Here is a 16,979-nt window from a genome sequence, read left to right as displayed (position 1 = left end):
AGTAAACTTAGTTATCATTGTAAATCCTCCAACTGCAGTTCTAGACTCTTTCCCCTTGTGGAAACATTCATGCTGTACAATATTATTGGAACTACATGTATTTTTTTCCTTTCCAAACCCAGCAATTTGATTAATCAGAATGTGAACCCAACACTGTAGAATCACTAGAACAGGTGATGTTTTAAGGTGCATTTTGCAGAGTCTGAGTCACCATGTTATGCCACTCATTAAGTTGTTGATGCAACTTGACGCGACCCCATCCATTACACAAGGTTTTCACTCGACTCACCCTTAAGTGCAACAAGTTAGAATCAAATTAATTTTCTAAAGGAACTGACACTTGGTAAGCACCAACAGTAAATGGAGATCATGAATTATACATTTGCCACTTCATGTGCAATAAACAGATTCTCACCCTCACACGAAATGGACCAAAATATACAACCAGTGTCAAACGCAAGTCATCTTACCACTCAAAGTCTGAACTAGTCTGTGCAAGATATTAGCCCCCTCAAATATGTCTGAACAGGTCACTTGCCCATTCCGGTCATATCCATCTGCCAGGAGTATTCAGGTTTATTTACATCCATGGAACAATTTAAATACATGGAAGACACTTCTGCTCCCCCAAACTAACATTACATAACCTAGCACATGTCAAGCTTTCAGCTGAAGCCTAGTGCAAGTAACTTCTCCAGTTTGGAAGGAGAATATCCTAGGTCTTAAAAGCTTTGCCTGCTGGTTTAAATGATGCAATCACCATGTCGGAATCACAGCACCACAGAAGACAAGAGGCAATAATTTCACTCAAGAGCTTTATTAAGTCTTTACAGCATTTACAGGCATAACTTCATGTCCATGGCCTCCAGCACCTTAAAGAGAAGACTAGATTTTAATATTGTTCACTTGCATGTAAAGCATTTGCTCATACATAACATTATATCAGAGGATTACCATTCAGTCAGATTATAATCAGACTGGGGCGGTATCACTATTCATCACTTCATTTATTACTGCAGTTTACGGCAGGAATAAGTAAGCAACTCACCGAGTTGACTAGTTGTACAGTGGAAGCGGAGATGACCTGCAAAAGGGGAAAGAAAAAAAAAAAAAAGTTTAGAGAAATCCAATACATTGAACTACATCATGTCCACCTTGTAGGAATCAGAGGGGTACCAATCAGTCACTATACATCAGACTGGGGCGGTAATCTCAAAATCATCATTTCAGCCTAGAGTTGTACAACACCAAGACAACATTAAATACAAACCTTATTCAGGGCAGCTCCAGTATCTTCATGCACAGGCTTACAGATCTAGAGGAAAAGACAAGATGTTCCTTTTAAATAAACTAAAAGTCAGTCAACAAGTACTAGTGGAAAAATGATCCAGTGATTCTAGGGACTCCAGCTCAGCTTTATGACATGACCCTGGGTAACAGTCATTGACTATTTTGGATTTGAGCAGGTAGATCAGAGGGGTACCAATCAGTCAGATCACAATCAGACTGGGGCGGTATAAATTACTCATCATCTCTTCAGTTTTCAGTTCATTTCAAGTTTTTCCACCTGCACACCTACCTCAAGGAAATGTTTGTTCCAAAGGACACCCAGGGTCATCCAGTTTCAGCTAAAACAAAAACAGACATTGCATGAGACAAAGTAAAGCTCCAGACAAGCGTAAATTAAAATTGCAGCTAGACTATCAGACTGTTGGTAACCCCAACAAACTATCCCCTTGTTGCCCTGGCAACACCAGTGGGTTCACCTTTTCAGGTTCTGGTGTTAACACAGTGCGTAAGACGTGTGCAAGTTTCATCATAAGGTCCAGCAACTGCTCAATGTTACATTAACTCAACATTTTTATATTTTAATCTAAAATTAAGATTCTCACCTGCTTAAGACAAACTGCCAGGCCCACCTTAAACAGAGTTTACAATTAGTTTCTGCATTTCCTTAAGTATAAATCAAATGTTAACAGATTCAAGCATCGTCAGTTTTCAAAAAATTCTCAACAGGAGTTCAGACGAACGAGATTCCAAAGTAAATCATCATAAGATGCAGAATGTTCAAACAGACATGAAAAAGCTTCAGTGACATACCTGGAATCCACTGTAAACCAAGTTTGCCTGTTTTTGAGAGGAAAAAAAAGCAACCCTGTAAACAAGACAAAAAGGATTAAGGACAGATCTGGCCAGGCAGGTCAGGTAGCATGGAAAGCAGACAGATCTCTCAGGTGTTCGTAACTTTTCACAGTGGGTCAAAGTGAGCTAAGTATCTTCATCACCGAGACCAGAACCATTTATAAAGCAATTTATAAAGAAATTGATATTTACCATGACAACTGTAGCCAAGCGAGCACTTCTGAGCCAAGAACTCAATTTGCCAAACATCTGTGCTTCAGAGGGATAACTCTGTAGATGAACGCAAACAGCAATTTTTTTTTTTAAAGAACGCTTTAGAGCTATCTGAAAACAAATCTTTAGTGCAGTTCACATCGGTTTGCTCAGTGCAATAAAAATTACTCCTACACATTAATTGGCAAGGACATTTAGCCTTTAGAAAGGAAAAGTTGGGGTAAATGAGTCATTCCCAACACAAATTAATGCAGTTTATGTAAATATCACTACCAAAGTAAAAGCCAAAACTTAATCTCAAACTCTGATGCTACTTCAGTGCAACCAGAACATCTGCTTACCCCTATCTGAAAACATCCTCAGCCTTCCAGGCAAAGAACTCATCTGAAGAAAGCAATATAGAAAACTGTTGTAAATAAATTCATACAAAACAAGTTATGACACTTGAATCTCAATCTCTCAGATGTTTCAATGTTTTCACATGGGTTCAAACTGAGCTAAGAATAAATGCCACATCACTGAGACAGGACCAACAAAATTAAACATTGGTTAAAGTACAAGACTTACCACTGGCCAAAGCCATGTTCAGCAACAGGTTTTCACTTTACACAGCATCTGCAAGACAAAGACAGTCTAGTTGAGATGAAGCAATCACTTTCACTATAGCAAGTAGCATTATGAGCAGTCTGATCAGTGCTTTGGTGACTTAAATGCCATGGGACAATAATGCCGTCCACAAGGTTAATGGGTAGAACCCAGTTCATCCTTTCAGACTGCAGTTTAAAAGTGAAAACATGAACATGTACTCACCACCTATAGTCTTTCAAGGACATGCAGTCTGCAGCCACTGTTGAGAAAGGGGAAAAAAAAAAAAAAAAAAAGTCAAGAGTCTGGTTATGTGACTGAATTCTGACCTACACACCAACATTTGTCTGATCAGACTTTGGTGACTAGAATGCCATCTGACCGAGTGGCCGTCCAGAAATGATGGGATGAAACCCACTTAATCATTTCAGACACTTCATGTCTGAGATTTCACACTGAAAACCTAAGTGCAAAGAAATTACTTACAAATCGGCACCCACTGCACAGTGGGCTGTTGAGAAGTTAGTCTTGAGATAAACATCTTTCTGTTCAAGAGAAAAATAAATTAAAAAAAATTAGTGAAAGCACAGAATATCTCCAGTCACATTAACAGGGAAAGGGTTCAGATTTAAAAGGGAGCATCACTGAAATTCAGACATATGCTTGTCAATAAATTCATCATAAAAACCCAAAACAAGACAAAAAGCCTAGAGTATAATGAAACCGACCTTTTAACAGCAAACCGGACCAGGAGGTCAAAGATGCTGCAAAGAATATTTCACAAATTGATCACAATGCACAGGACCATACGAAATGTATATAATGAAGATTAACTACTCAGAATAAAACATTGAATCCTCAACAGAATTCAGTAAGAGAGAGTTCAAGACTCATCACAGCAGTGCAACAATCACCCCAATTTGTATATTAAACTCAGAGCAAGCGACCTGCTCTGACTTAACCTGAGAAGAAAGGAAAGGAATGCACACCTGGCCAGCTGCTGCAGCTCCAGCAGACTAACTGCAAGAAGAGAGAGCATGGTTAGTCAGGGGCCTGGAGGACCATGTGGAGGCCCGAGAGAAACTCTGCCTCACTAATTACCCAACACTGGATATTGAAGGAGAAAAAAAAAATAAAAAGGTCTCTCATCAGATATTATATTTGCAATCACAGTATTTCAGTACAGGTCTGTGAAAGTTATCATCACTGAGAGATCTGATATGGCTGCAGCATGCACAACTTCAGCAAAGTCATTCAACCAGACAAGAAAGCAAAAAAAAAAAAGTCAATACCCGCTCCTAATAATGCACCACCAAATTAACATTAACGCTTTAGTCAAAATGTAAGCGATTAGCACAAACAGGTACAAGATGGCCTCGGATTGTGAATCTTTCCAAAAGAGGAACAGACAGATTGAGACTCGGTTTGGGCCTGTTCACTGCAAAACTCTAACTATATAACCATTCAAATACTTAAAATTTACTGCGCAGATATCTCCACAAGGCTTAACTGCTTAAGCATTATTACAAACAGAGACCAAGAACTATCCTTTTTTTTTGCCACATTTACAAAGAATAATACACAAGTACACCACCTTACCTCAGCGCGTGCTGCAGGAAAACGGCCGAGCAGAGGGCGGTGCAGCTTTTTATCAGACCCCTAAACCACGCCCCCTTTATAACCGTCCTACATAAAAGTCTCAACCGCTTTTAAAATTTCCTAACCCAGTGTGTTGTTTTCGCGATTATTTATTTAACAAAGCACATTCGATATAAAACTTTCATTAATATTAAACAGGTTAAAGTTCGTAGTTTTTAGTTGAGACGCTATTTATACGTCACTTCCGGTAAAGCTCACGCTCGACTTGATACAGTCTCAAACAGCCCTCTACAGGACAAAGAGCTCACTGCATTAGACATTATAACCTATAGAGTACACTTCCATAAAGAGAAGGAAGCTCTTTATGATTTGACAAATACATTTATATTTCCAAAGCTCAGAATTCATGCATGAATGTCAATACGAATACAAACAAATATTATTAATATTTTCTTCTTCTTCTTCTTCTTCGTCCAAGCACCAAAGACGCTGAAACCTAATTGCTTTTGTTAGGATTTTTCCTTTCTTATTTTTGTTATCTTCTTGTTTTTGTTAGCATTTTTCTTCTCTTCTTATTATTTTTTTTTCTTCAATAAAACTGATTGTGCAGACCAAACGGTATGTGATACAGACATGAAACTTGGTCAGTAGGTCCTACACTCTCCTGCTACTCAGCAGAGAGAGATGAGGCTGATCAGCGTAATGGCGGCGCAGTCAGGAAGTGCTGCAGGTCTCGTGCACTGCACAGCACACTGTGAATATTTCCCCACTTATTTCTTGGGTTCTCCAAAAAAAAAAAAAAAAAGCCTCAGTTACAATTAAACTCCAGTCACTTACATTTTTAGCTAATGATGCAGTTATTTCAATCAAGGCATATGCAAAAAAATATTGTGGTTTTTTTTTTTTTTTTACTTTAATTTACTTTGACTATCCAAAGGTACCATGCTCTAAGTTGTTTAACACATCTAAATGTAAATATCAGGAAATGAAAGCTGAAATTCTGATCTATAATCTCATATTCATCTTTTGATCTCAAACCCAAATGTCTTCAGTGTATACCACAAACAAAAGAATTAGCCTTGCTGTTCCAATACTTTCGGAGGGGACTGTATCTGTCATTTCCAGATATTACAGCTCTTGACATTTTAGTATATTGTGACATGTAAGTATAGTACACTCCATTAGGAACAGCATCAATTACCATGGACAATTCTATTTTAGTAACTAGATTGCTTTATTAATTTATATATATATATATATATATATATATATATATATATATGTATATACTTTATATATACATACACAGTACTGTGCAAAAGTTTTATGCACCCTATTTCTTTTCAGTACAAACTTTGTTATATATTTTAGAATTCCAAACATTAGTTTTTGAAATGTTACAGAAAAATGTTTGTATGTCAGTAAAGAAAGCAGCAGATTACAAATGATCCATGTGATAATCCATGTGATAATGATTTAATTAATGAATTCTTTTTTTATACTTTTTTTTGTAGATGATTACTTCCTCTGTGGAACTGTGTGAGAAGGAGTTTAATTCGTCACCTGCCTTCATGATGCACAGGAGGGAACAGTGCCAGTAGAATGCGCACTCACTAGCCACCGTGTCACTAGCATCCAGCAACAACTCCACATCTGCGTCCTCAGTGAGCTCTGTGCCACAACCTTGCCCACAAACAGGTACATATTCTCCTCAAACACCCCTAGGGTACTGGTTATTTTTAAACAAACCTGAGATGGGTACATGTGATCTTTAAATAAACCTGACAACAAACAGGCCACAGGAGCATTAGTGAGGTCAGGTAAAGATGTTGAGCCAGGTGGCTTGGTGCACATTTTGACATCAAGGCTCTGTGCAGGCCGATCAAGTTCTTCCACTCCAACCTTGGCAAACCATTTCTTTATGGATGGACTTCACATTGTACACAGGGGCATTGTCATCCAATGGCGACTGTATACAATCGTGTGCTTCCAACTTTGTGGCAACAGTTTGGAGAAGGCCCACTGTTAATAATAATAATAATAATAATAACAATAATAACAATTATTATTATTATTATTGTTATTATTATTATTATTATGTATTTGTATATGAATCTGTTTGTGTGTGTGATCACTCTGATGGGTGATGTCCTGTGCTGCCATATACAGTAATCTTTCCACTATGCAAGATAAATTCATTATGTGGTTTCCTGAAGAATTCTTTGTTTATTCTGCTGGAAAATGCTGTTCTGTTTCAACTGTGTTTTAGTGGCATTGCAGACATATTATATTGCATTCTCACCAATTTCTGCAACTAGGAACTGTTTATATGCTACTGTTTATATCCAAATTACATGAAAAGCCCAAGGAAAATCCACATAAACCATAAGCAGAGGAAGAAACATGAAGCAAAGGAAGAAATAAAAATAGGGCAGCAATGCAAAATAGTACAAAAATAATGAAAGTAGCCAAGTCATTCATGGATAAATGTTAAAAGGAGAGAGAGAGAGTTTTGGCATTCTTATTCAACTTAGTAAATGTTGAAATCATTTAAATAAATCAATTTTAAAAAAGATCTACAACTATCCACTTTGAAGCATGAATCTGCTACTCGGGAAAACCGTAGTTACTGTACCTGGCCTGTATAGACACTGGATGGTGCACTGCAGACTCCAACCCAGTTGTGTATAAGGTGCTGCAAATAAATTATTACAGAGGAAGTATCTTAATGCCACCATGTAAGCCTAAATGTGTTAGGCATTTTAAAGTCGAGTATGTAAACTATCAGTTAATTTACTTGCTCATGACATAGTTCCCAGAGAATAACTTTTGACTGGACAAGGTTTTTTATAATGAATATATATATTTTTTATTTCTCCATAGTCCTGATCTTATAAGTTCATTAATTCCTTACAAATGTTTTATGATCAATATAAATAACTCAGTCAGCTGGCTCAGTCATGGACGTCAAAGCCAGGAAGATATGAGCTCCCAGTGTTGGAGTTTTAGTCCCATGGTCATGGCAGATTGCCCATTAGCAAAGACAAATTACATCAAGGACCTGTGCCTCCATAATACTGTTCTCAGCTCAATCAGTTTTACAACGTTCATAACAAGTCCTAAAATGATTCCATTATGTTTTGTGAGATCGTTTTGTTCTGTGGGACAAAAGCTTATTGAGCAGTAACATAATTCACCATGTCCTGCACCCAAGTCAGAACAAAAACTACAACCTCACAGGCACTTTCAAGTTATTGATCTTGCTTTTTCAGATTATAAACACAAACCATCCTAAAACAAGATCCATGTTAGATACTGTAGTAACATTTAAAAAAAACAAACAAGCAAAGATAATTCTGGTGGAGATAAATCAAATATAAATACAGCTTACAAAAAATAAATGTAATAATTACTACATGAACACATTTTCAGGCAATTATCATCTGAAATGTATAATTTATATTTAAATTAAATCAGCCTCTAATTCAATATTATCTAAAATCTGCAAGAGCAGCCTTCCTGTCCATTTCAGACTTGCTTGGTGAAGACACAGAGGAGGGAGCAGGAGAGAGGGTCACGCTGTACAAGTTAGCAATGAAGGTCTCCCATCCTCGTCGGAATGCTTTATCCAAAACCTAAAAAAAAAAAACAAATTGGTGTTCATTTGACATGTGCAACAATCTGGCTTTAATACAAACACACTGTGTTATACACATATTATTACTATTACTAAAAACAAAAAAATTTGAAGAATATAGTTGGTCATGGACATTTATATAGTAATCATGAATACTGGATGTTAGCAGAGTTAGTGTTATTTCAGTTATCTCTGTAATCCCTTTCCCTCCTTTCCTCTATTTGTATGTACAGTGTAAACAAAAAGGCTGTGGAATACAAGGTCAGTAAGAGACGGACAGGAGCAGTTGTTCAACATGAAACAAAGAGTGTAAAGAAAACAAGATAAAATAGGAAACAACAGGAGGAAGCCTCTGATCACATCATATTTTGGAAAACGTCTAGATAAGTTAACACACCTCATCTTTTTATCTGCATTCGAAAAGGGAACTTTGGCCACCATAAAAATTCCTCATTATACGGATTACATCACTAGGGAGTTAAACTGTATTTAAGTCTGTACTTATGCAAATGTAATTTGTGCTGGCACAGATCCTTTATTGAAATACTGATATGAAGGTGTGGCACAAAAAAAACAAAAAAAAAACAAAACAAAACATACTACTACTCTGCTACCATGTTAAATTTAAGTTGTTATTTCAAATGTAGAAATATCGATAGAAATATCTTAGGTGATTTCCAAAAAACCTCCCTGAGTAATTCTTTCACTAGCCATAAACAGGTAATATTATATCACTAATCTGTGGCATGAGATTAAGTTTGATCTCTTACGTCATAACCTTGCGGTATCTCACCTTGTGATAATTCCTAAGAGAGTTCCTTTTAACAACCTTCATGTTCTCTACATCTGCTTTCCCTTCCACCTCTCCTTGTCTCCTCTTGCCCTTCATCTCCCTTTGTCTCTCCTTTCCTTCAGAAATAAGCTTCTGATCATCAGCTTCCTCTCTTATGGAGAAGTGGATTAGCATGGGTTCTGGAGCTCTGCTGCCTGATCCTGTTTCAGGCTGAGTTTCTAAGTGCACGTCCACGCTCGGGTTAATAGAAGGAGCCACCTCAGTCTCAGCCCTTTGGCTGTCTATCTCCAGGGACGATTTATCAGACTTGGTCCTCCTAGAGCTTTTCCTGCTCCAGCGCCGGCTCAGTCGGCTTGGCTTCCTCTTCAGCAGGGTGGTCCCATCGTCTTCCATCATGCCCTCACTGAAATCTAACACACAGTGCTCCTGATCATCTGGCAGCTCTCCGTTCTTCATTTCTTGTTTCTCTGTGATCTGCGCCTCTGTCCTGAACTCTATTTCTATTTCATCTAAACGTCCATAGAATCCACTGGCCCGGTCTAGGAAAGGAGGAGCCCGAGGAGCCTTTTGCTTCTTGGAGCTTTTTCCGATTGTCATGATTTTTCCAAGTGACTGAGGTTATCACTTATCTGTAGACTGAGGGAAGAAGTAGACAGGAAGCGAGATGTTAAAACAATGTTCTGTTTTGTCTATGATCTCAGAAATAACAAATGGTAAATAGTCTGGTAGAAGCGCTCAGCCTGATATCAAAGATGCATAGAAAGCTCTGAAGGCTATTGGTATGTACTTATTATATATCTCTTGTGCAGATCACCTCATCAGCATGACACTGTTCAAAGTCCAGTGCCTGCGTGCGTGTTTGGCGTATCCATGTGTCCCTGTATCTATGTGGTAGTACCAGTGTCCTGATAGATAAGAGAAGCTCCAGCCTCACACTGACCTTGACTCTGCCTAGTCGTGCTGGAACTGTGACTCGTGCCAAGATGTAATTGTGTGTATGACTGAAACCTACCATCACACAGCACTCTGAACAGATCTGGTAATATTACGTGTCCATATTAATATCCACTGAGCAGGCAAATATAGCACATTCTATGATCATTTGATTTAAATGGTATGCTGTAGATATGTCTTGTCTTCAGCGTTGTTAAACCCAATCTTTATTCATCTCATCTGTATTATATGTGTAAATACCACAGGCAGTAATTTTTACACATTTCCCTGTACTGAGAAACGAACTTTGCTCAAAACTCACTTATGAACAAAGTCTATGGGAAGCTGTTCATTAGCAATTTAACATTTATGTGAAACATGAATTTATTAATTTCTTTTTTTATTCATTTTTATTCATTTTTAATGAATAGTCAGAGCTATCTGTTAGAGTGTAATGGTTAAACAAATATTGAACAAATTCAACAACTTCTCTTAGACTTTGCTTCCATAATGAGGACAAACAGGCTTTCTATTCTTTCTTTTCCTGAGTCCAGTGAAACACTGAAGTCTGTGTTAAACACATACACTACAGAGGCAGTGGATATTCCTTTAATTAATATCAAGTAATACACTTACATGCAATATACAATTGGCTCTTAGTCAAAGAATGATTTGTTTTAAGAATGTAAGAAAATGAGAGGTGAGTAGCTTACCTGCTGGGTGCTCTCTCTGGGATTGGCTCTGTGTGTGTGTGTGTGTGTGTGTTCAGTACTCCCTCAGCACACTTCACACACACTCACACACTATCGTCACAGACTCTGCCTAAACCTGTCGTCACTGAACAAACACAATCACTTTCTCCAACTCACAATCTCCATGGGCCTCGCTCTTGATAATAATTATCAAGGCTTATCAATATATACACATTTTGTACACTAAGCATGCAGTACCTTCCCATAGGATTGAATACAGAGCACCATGTGAGCAGTGTGAACACTCAGAATAGAGCTAGTATACTGGAGCTTTGGGGTAGAAATGCTTGTGACTAAGGTGTTTTTTTTTTTTTTTTTTTTTTTTTAAATATATCTGTAGAGGACCATCAGTAAGGTAGATAATCGGACCTTAAAGACCACTGTAGTACTTTGGAGAATACATTTATATGAACTTTAAAGACCATTGTAGTGTTTGAGGATATATCCCCTTGTACCCTGAGGAAAACAAATGTACCTTTAACTTTTTTTTTTCCCCTGACAGTGAATGTTAACTCTCTTCTGTTGCTACATACAGAGAAGCCATGGATTTCATGGATGTGCAGTATTTGGGATGTTGACAGGTTTTGGGTGGGAACACATTGCAACAATCAAGGTTTCGACCGCAAAAGCCTTTTTATTGCACCGCCATTAATGTTAACTCATGGAACAAAACAAAATAGACGACTACTTTAGTACATGCAACACATAAAACACGCAGCCGTGTTTGCTCATGGATCGTGCAGTTTCACTTAGGAAAGATATCGTCTTTTATTGGCTTTATTATTTTATCAGTGCCATGGAAATGAGATTTTGACTTAAAATTGGGAAAAATAGTTTGCATCTGCATGCTCTAAACCCCATACATCTTAAACTGTCGACTTTAATTAATAGTAGCCCTCAAGACAGGGAGTAGTAAAGGAATGTGGCAAATCCCTGGAAACAGTAGGTGTGTCCTTTAACAAATAAAGACTTGAAAGGCAGCAACAGGTCAATCCTTGATAATATTCCTTTAAGAGCGTATGAGTAATCTCATATGTGACAGGATTTCAGTAATGGTGAGTCAGCTTATCCCCCCACTCACTTTGAACCTCAGGCAAGGATCATCACACAGTATGCATGTGAGCCACGGCAGCAGCTGTCTGGCAGCTGTGCATGTCAGTGCCTGTGTATGGTAATGTGAGGAAAGCATCAGCTTCAGATGGGATGTGGTTAGGAGTCATTAAGAGGGGTGTGTGCTGATGATGTCTTCTGTAGACAACAGAGCTATTACTCACCTAGCAACATGACCATAGTCATCAAACATGAGCACAACCACACCATGCAAGGTCATAGTGTATTCAGCTAATAGATGGATAACTCTGTGATAATGGAAACAAACTTTATGTTCTTGTTTTTAACAAATATACAGTTGTGAAAGGTTTAATCACTCTAAGCAGTGAAACTATAATGTTTAAAAGACCCAACCATAAAGAGGGAAAAATTAGAATATTTCAGAAACGGATGATCTCCTGGGTTTTAGTCTCTAGAGTTTACACATAATGGTGCGAAAAACAAAACAAAACAAAAAAAAAACAAAAACATGCAGTGAACAGCAGTCCTGCAGGTGGAAAGACCTTGTTGATATGGTTCAAGCTGACAGGAAGGCGATGGTAACTCAAATAACTACACTTTACAAGCATCTCAGAATGCACAACACATCAAACCCTGAGGCAGATGGGCTAAAACAGCAGAAGACCACATCAGGTTCCACTTCTTTCAGCCAAGAACAAAAATCTGAGGCTACAGTGGGCACAGGTTCACCAAAAATGGCCGGATGAAAATTGAGAAAAGACCAGACAACATTTTTCCAAAGTTGGTGTCACAGTGTAACCATTGTACTGAGAATGGTTTGCCATCTAAATATCTGCACAGTGGTGGTCCGACGGTGGTCCATTTCCACTGATGTATGAAGTAGTGGGGTCTGACGTTGTGCATAACAACAGAGTCACTAATTGTAGACGAATTGTTCTATGCCATAGCTTCTATGTGCACACATTCCAAGCTCAGAATAAAACTAGGAAGTTTGTGTAAAATGTCTTTTATTTTAAGCCATTTTTGAAAGATGCATATAGCTAGTACAATTTTTGGTGATTTTGGTTCCCTATAGTTCCATTGAGCCACTTGGCTTCTCTTGCTAACTCCGGCCCTTTGGAATCATCCCCACCCCAGAATTACTTTTTTTATTGTCTCCCCTGATCATAGCAATAACATGTTTTTGTACAAGACAAACATTTACCAGCATGAAGCAGAAACATGGACCATCTACATGTGTTCTACATAATACCATGAATGATAAATAGACATATAAATAGAAAACTGCATTCATTCATGCACACAAATACATACACCCAATTATGATAACCATCCAGTTATTCATACAGTGTCATGATTCCTGGACAACAGTAAACGGACCTCCCATACTGAAGAAAGAAGAATGTTCTCAGTTTAACACTACAGCAAAATGTGTTTTTGTAACTGGGATGTACCAGGTTGTTCCTGGAGAGTGTTCTTAGAGCTTATACCTCCACGTTGGGATCTGATCCTAACCCCTGCTTTATAAGAGCCTCCTCCCTTTTCATCTTTGGCTTTTCAGTGCGTGTGTGCCACACCAGCACCTGAGACAGCAAAACAAAACACACACACACAATATTTTAAGACATTTTATATAGTTATAAACTTTTCCCAGTGACAACAGAAAAACAAATACCTGTCATTTAGAACATTACCACACATATTACACATATACCAATTACTAATATACAGTCCAAAGATTTACAGCTGTGATTATGCAGCGAAAATCTACCTTAGTGCACATGTCAGCTTTGGGCTCCAGCTCCTCCATAGTAACCAGGTTCTGCAGGAAGCTGCTTTCCAGGAAGCCCATCTCTGCATTGCCATCAAACCAAGCCTCAGGATTGGCCAACACCAGGTTCAGGGAGACAGCAAAGCCAGCCATGTCAATGGGGAAGGGACGGTTGGGTCGCCAGCCGGTGTGGAACCGAACCACCTTCCCATTCTCCACCACAGGCCGCTCAAACTTCATAGCCCCCACCAGACCCACCGGCCAAACGGAGACTTTCTTAGTGTAACGCATCTGAGAGAGACAGACAGAGAGACAGAGAGACAGACAGACAGACGGGGTAAGAAAGACAAAAGAGAGAAGAGAAGAAAATGCTAACACTGATGTCAAAGTCATATTCAGAGCCAAGGAAACAATATTTTTGATATAATTTCTCAGAACTTCTTTGGGGGAAAAAACACATTTGGGGAAGGTATGAGCTCACTATGTGATAAGCTCAGTCTGTCACAATCATTCATCAATACTTTCTTCTTTTCACTTTCTTCAAGAACAAGAAAGTCTTTTGGCCCTGCTTCTTGGTTTCAGACATGCTTTGCGACAATCAGAGAGGAATAATTGCAGCTGTGAAAAACTGTAGAAAATAATTTGATGCCGATCTCCTCTCATACAGCTCTCTTCTGTCAAAGTTCTGCTTTGTGACTGCTGGCAAGATATCCATAACATCCATAACATTTTAATTACTTCTTGCCCCTCCACATCCTCCTTCTTTGCTGATGACTTTGTCACCTTCTTTAATACCTTCAGTATTCATCAATAGCTTCCTTCCTTTTGGAAGTATATTTAAAGGGCATTTCAGGCATACAAATTAGTAACAAGAAGGTCTAGACTTGTTCGCAGCAGAAGCATCTCCATCAAGTTCTACTTGTTTTTGTTACTGTACTAACTTTTTGCAATAGCTTCTCTCTAACAGGGATTTAGGTTAATCGTATTGCTAAACACTGACATATCTGCACTACCATGAGGACTTTTTTTGTATGGAGACTACAAAGACCGTCTGTAAGTCACTCTGGATAAGGGCGTCTGCCAAATGCTGGAAAAGTAAATAGATGCGATGATGATGTCACAAAATAAGCTCCACAGCTCTGGAACCACCATGTCTGATATAGAAATTATTACAGGATGACGTTGTACTTCTAACCATAAAACCTAAATGCTTAGCTATCTTACATAACGTTAGTGATGAACAAATTTGATTTAAGATTATTTAATGTTTTAACATTACACATACAGAGTACACATTAATGAACCATCTTTCCATTTTTTTGTCTTGGCTGAAGTTGCTCACCTCCTCAAAGAGCTGCAGACTATATGTGTTGTCATCATCAGCAAAGTAGATTACAGCACTGTCGAAGGCTAACCCTTTCCCCCCGTCAGCAGCAGCCTTCTGCCTGAGCCAGCGCAAACCCTCGTTCCTCTGCTCAGCCCCACGAGGCTTCAGCCAGTGAGGGTCACCTTCCTGCAGTTTCCGGTCTTTAGGCGTCAGCATGTGTAGGTGAGTGTAGGTCAGTCCAGAATCAGCCAGAAAGTTACTCACTAGCTGGGTTGGGCTGGGAGAATCCTCCACCACGATCCAGTGGAGCTGAGGTACATGCAGAAAAGTGTGGGACAAGCGTGTGAGCTCAGCCTTCTGCACCAGTCTAAAGGAAGAAAAGAGTATGTTTGGGAATTAATTTTTTTACCCTTTCGGAATATTTAGTCATAAATCTCAAAGTTGTTCACACAGAAATACAGCCTGATATATACCTTGCATAGGTAGGTGTTATTACATAGATTGTAGGCAAATTAGACTGCCTGGAGGCTTTTGATGCCTCTGATTTTTTTATTTGTTCTTGCAGCTTATGTAACTCCCCTCTCAACTGGGAGATGGTTCGGTCCTTAGGCAAGTCATGTTCTCTGCAGTCACAGCGCTGGCCTGGGAAAAAAAAAAAAAAAACATGACCCGTGGATTACATTAAAGTAAGCGATGTGGATAAATCATTGACTGGAGCTTCAGACAGGAGAATTAAGATACACCAGTCTTACCTAACTGCATGAGGGCATAGATGAGGCCCAGTAAGGAGACCATAAAGTAGAGCAGGAATACAGTCTTCAGTTTGAGCTTCATTCTCATTGTATAGAGGTGACACCAAAAACAGAGTGGGTGGTGAACTTCACCTTACAGCCCAGGACACACAAGCCTTTCCTTTGAATGCAACCAGCTTATTGACAGCAGCCTAAGACAAAGCATGATGAGCAGCAGTGGTCTGACATGAGAACAGAGATGTCTTTCCAACGCAGAAAATGTGCATTAAAGCCAGGTAGCCAGTTAGCTAGTTGCTAATGAAGCATCGTTACTGGGTTCTTGACAAACTCCTGGCATTAAACAGGCGCTTCTTCTAACCTGCCATCGACATCATCAATCCAGGCCAGACCAGGCAGTAGAAAGACTTTGCGATTTCTGTTTAATTCGCCTAAGCGACATAGTCGTTTATATACAAAGTCAGCGATGAAGCGTCCGTATCCAAGAACAACCGTTCATTGTATTAAAATCCATTTCAAACAGCTCCAGCAGTTTCCGCTGCGGTGCAACATTCATTGCGTTCCCGTGAACAAGATCCGGATTAGTGTAGTTCCGGTTCCATTTTGTCAGCTGAGACTTAAAGAGAAATTAATAATACCCTTCCACAGTGGAAGAAAAAAGGAAATGAAGTTATAAGAGACATGTCAGAAAAGAATGTGGGAGATTGGCAGCTAGAGGGAGTGAAATATTATGACTTCAGAAAATAAACAATGAGGTTTTAAAGCCTCTCTGTGTATGTGTGTGTGAGAGAATTTTTTTTTATCATATTCAAGAGGGAAAATGCAAACTTTTGACCTGATATGTTTATTTCCCACTATTTATATTTTAGCATATTCTATTTGTTCATTTTTAAGTAATTAAAGGAACTAAAGTAATTGAGGAACGTTTGTAAAACCTAACCCACTAAATCTCTTGTTTCTGTAAATAAACATGGACTTTATTTTGTCCTAGGTTCATGCAAATGTTTGCAACTATAGACCCAAGGTTGAGTCTATAATTGGGTCAGGAACATGTAACCAGATCGTCTACAGTGTTTTTGTTTAAAAAAAAAAAAAAAAAAAAAAAAAAAAAGGTAATTATTAACTACTAACGAGTGACATATGACTACAAAAAATACAGAAATAATTATTAGTGGTAGCTGAGTAATAACCTTAATTGATAAGCCACTTGGTTTTAATCTAACCTTGAGTATTTAAAAAAAAAAAACTATAAATAATGTAAAGACTGTGTCTATAATATAATCCAAACAGTTTTACTTGTACATTCTAACACAGTATTACTGGGTGGGACATTAGTGAAGGTGAAGGTGAAGTGACTTGTGGCCAAGTATGGTGACACATACTCGGAATTTGTGCTCTGCATTTAAC

At 38.5% G+C, this 16,979-nt stretch overlaps 2 protein-coding genes, 1 long non-coding RNA gene and 6 other non-coding genes across 11 annotated transcripts; all 9 read right to left on the bottom strand.

The window, feature by feature from the left end:
- Positions 1-801: 801 nt before the first annotated feature.
- Positions 802-4,581, bottom strand: LOC113539905 (uncharacterized). Of its 2 annotated transcripts, XR_003403984.3 has the most exons (14): positions 4,540-4,581; positions 3,930-3,960; positions 3,669-3,704; positions 3,427-3,485; positions 3,166-3,202; positions 2,923-2,970; positions 2,697-2,739; positions 2,335-2,412; positions 2,101-2,155; positions 1,893-1,919; positions 1,580-1,628; positions 1,271-1,315; positions 1,049-1,084; positions 802-872 (listed from the first exon to the last, which is right to left on the bottom strand). It is a non-coding gene; the product is annotated as an uncharacterized LOC113539905 (long non-coding RNA). The 2 variants fall into 2 exon arrangements; XR_004577951.2 differs by having other exon boundaries at positions 3,930-4,548.
- Positions 938-1,009, bottom strand: LOC113540742 (small nucleolar RNA SNORD31). Its single transcript, XR_003404112.1, has one exon. It is a non-coding gene; the product is annotated as a small nucleolar RNA SNORD31 (small nucleolar RNA).
- Positions 1,159-1,234, bottom strand: LOC113540744 (small nucleolar RNA SNORD31). Its single transcript, XR_003404114.1, has one exon. It is a non-coding gene; the product is annotated as a small nucleolar RNA SNORD31 (small nucleolar RNA).
- On the bottom strand, positions 1,468-1,540 carry LOC113540743 (small nucleolar RNA SNORD31). Its single transcript, XR_003404113.1, has one exon. It is a non-coding gene; the product is annotated as a small nucleolar RNA SNORD31 (small nucleolar RNA).
- On the bottom strand, positions 1,699-1,825 carry LOC113540745 (small nucleolar RNA SNORD22). The gene has a single exon (XR_003404115.1). It is a non-coding gene; the product is annotated as a small nucleolar RNA SNORD22 (small nucleolar RNA).
- Positions 1,987-2,057, bottom strand: LOC113540741 (small nucleolar RNA SNORD30). The gene has a single exon (XR_003404111.1). It is a non-coding gene; the product is annotated as a small nucleolar RNA SNORD30 (small nucleolar RNA).
- On the bottom strand, positions 2,226-2,290 carry LOC113540740 (small nucleolar RNA SNORD29). Its single transcript, XR_003404110.1, has one exon. It is a non-coding gene; the product is annotated as a small nucleolar RNA SNORD29 (small nucleolar RNA).
- Positions 4,582-7,385: 2,804 nt separating the features above from the next.
- Positions 7,386-10,763, bottom strand: sb:cb1058 (uncharacterized protein LOC394209 homolog). 2 transcript variants are annotated; one of them, XM_026936987.3, is made up of 3 exons: positions 10,616-10,763; positions 8,970-9,605; positions 7,386-8,174 (listed from the first exon to the last, which is right to left on the bottom strand). In XM_026936987.3, exons 2-3 carry the CDS (start codon positions 9,564-9,566, stop codon positions 8,031-8,033), a joined length of 741 nt encoding a protein of 246 aa, XP_026792788.2. In that variant the 5' UTR covers positions 9,567-9,605; positions 10,616-10,763; the 3' UTR covers positions 7,386-8,030. The 2 variants fall into 2 exon arrangements, with proteins under 2 accessions (XP_026792788.2, XP_026792787.2); XM_026936986.3 differs by lacking the exon at positions 10,616-10,763 and having other exon boundaries at positions 8,970-10,005.
- Positions 10,764-12,715: 1,952 nt separating this feature from the next.
- b3gat3 (beta-1,3-glucuronyltransferase 3 (glucuronosyltransferase I)) lies at positions 12,716-16,176 on the bottom strand. The gene is made up of 6 exons (XM_026935935.3): positions 15,934-16,176; positions 15,576-15,766; positions 15,297-15,465; positions 14,839-15,190; positions 13,497-13,787; positions 12,716-13,308 (listed from the first exon to the last, which is right to left on the bottom strand). Exons 2-6 carry the CDS (start codon positions 15,661-15,663, stop codon positions 13,210-13,212), a joined length of 999 nt encoding a protein of 332 aa, XP_026791736.3. The 5' UTR covers positions 15,664-15,766; positions 15,934-16,176; the 3' UTR covers positions 12,716-13,209.
- Between the last annotated feature and the right edge of the window lie 803 nt (positions 16,177-16,979).

The sequence above is a fragment of the Pangasianodon hypophthalmus genome, chromosome 4 (assembly GCF_027358585.1).
Source record: "Pangasianodon hypophthalmus isolate fPanHyp1 chromosome 4, fPanHyp1.pri, whole genome shotgun sequence".
Lineage (NCBI taxonomy): Eukaryota > Metazoa > Chordata > Actinopteri > Siluriformes > Pangasiidae > Pangasianodon > Pangasianodon hypophthalmus.
Note: the sequence above shows the minus strand (reverse complement) of the source record. Positions and strands in the feature narration are given on the sequence as shown.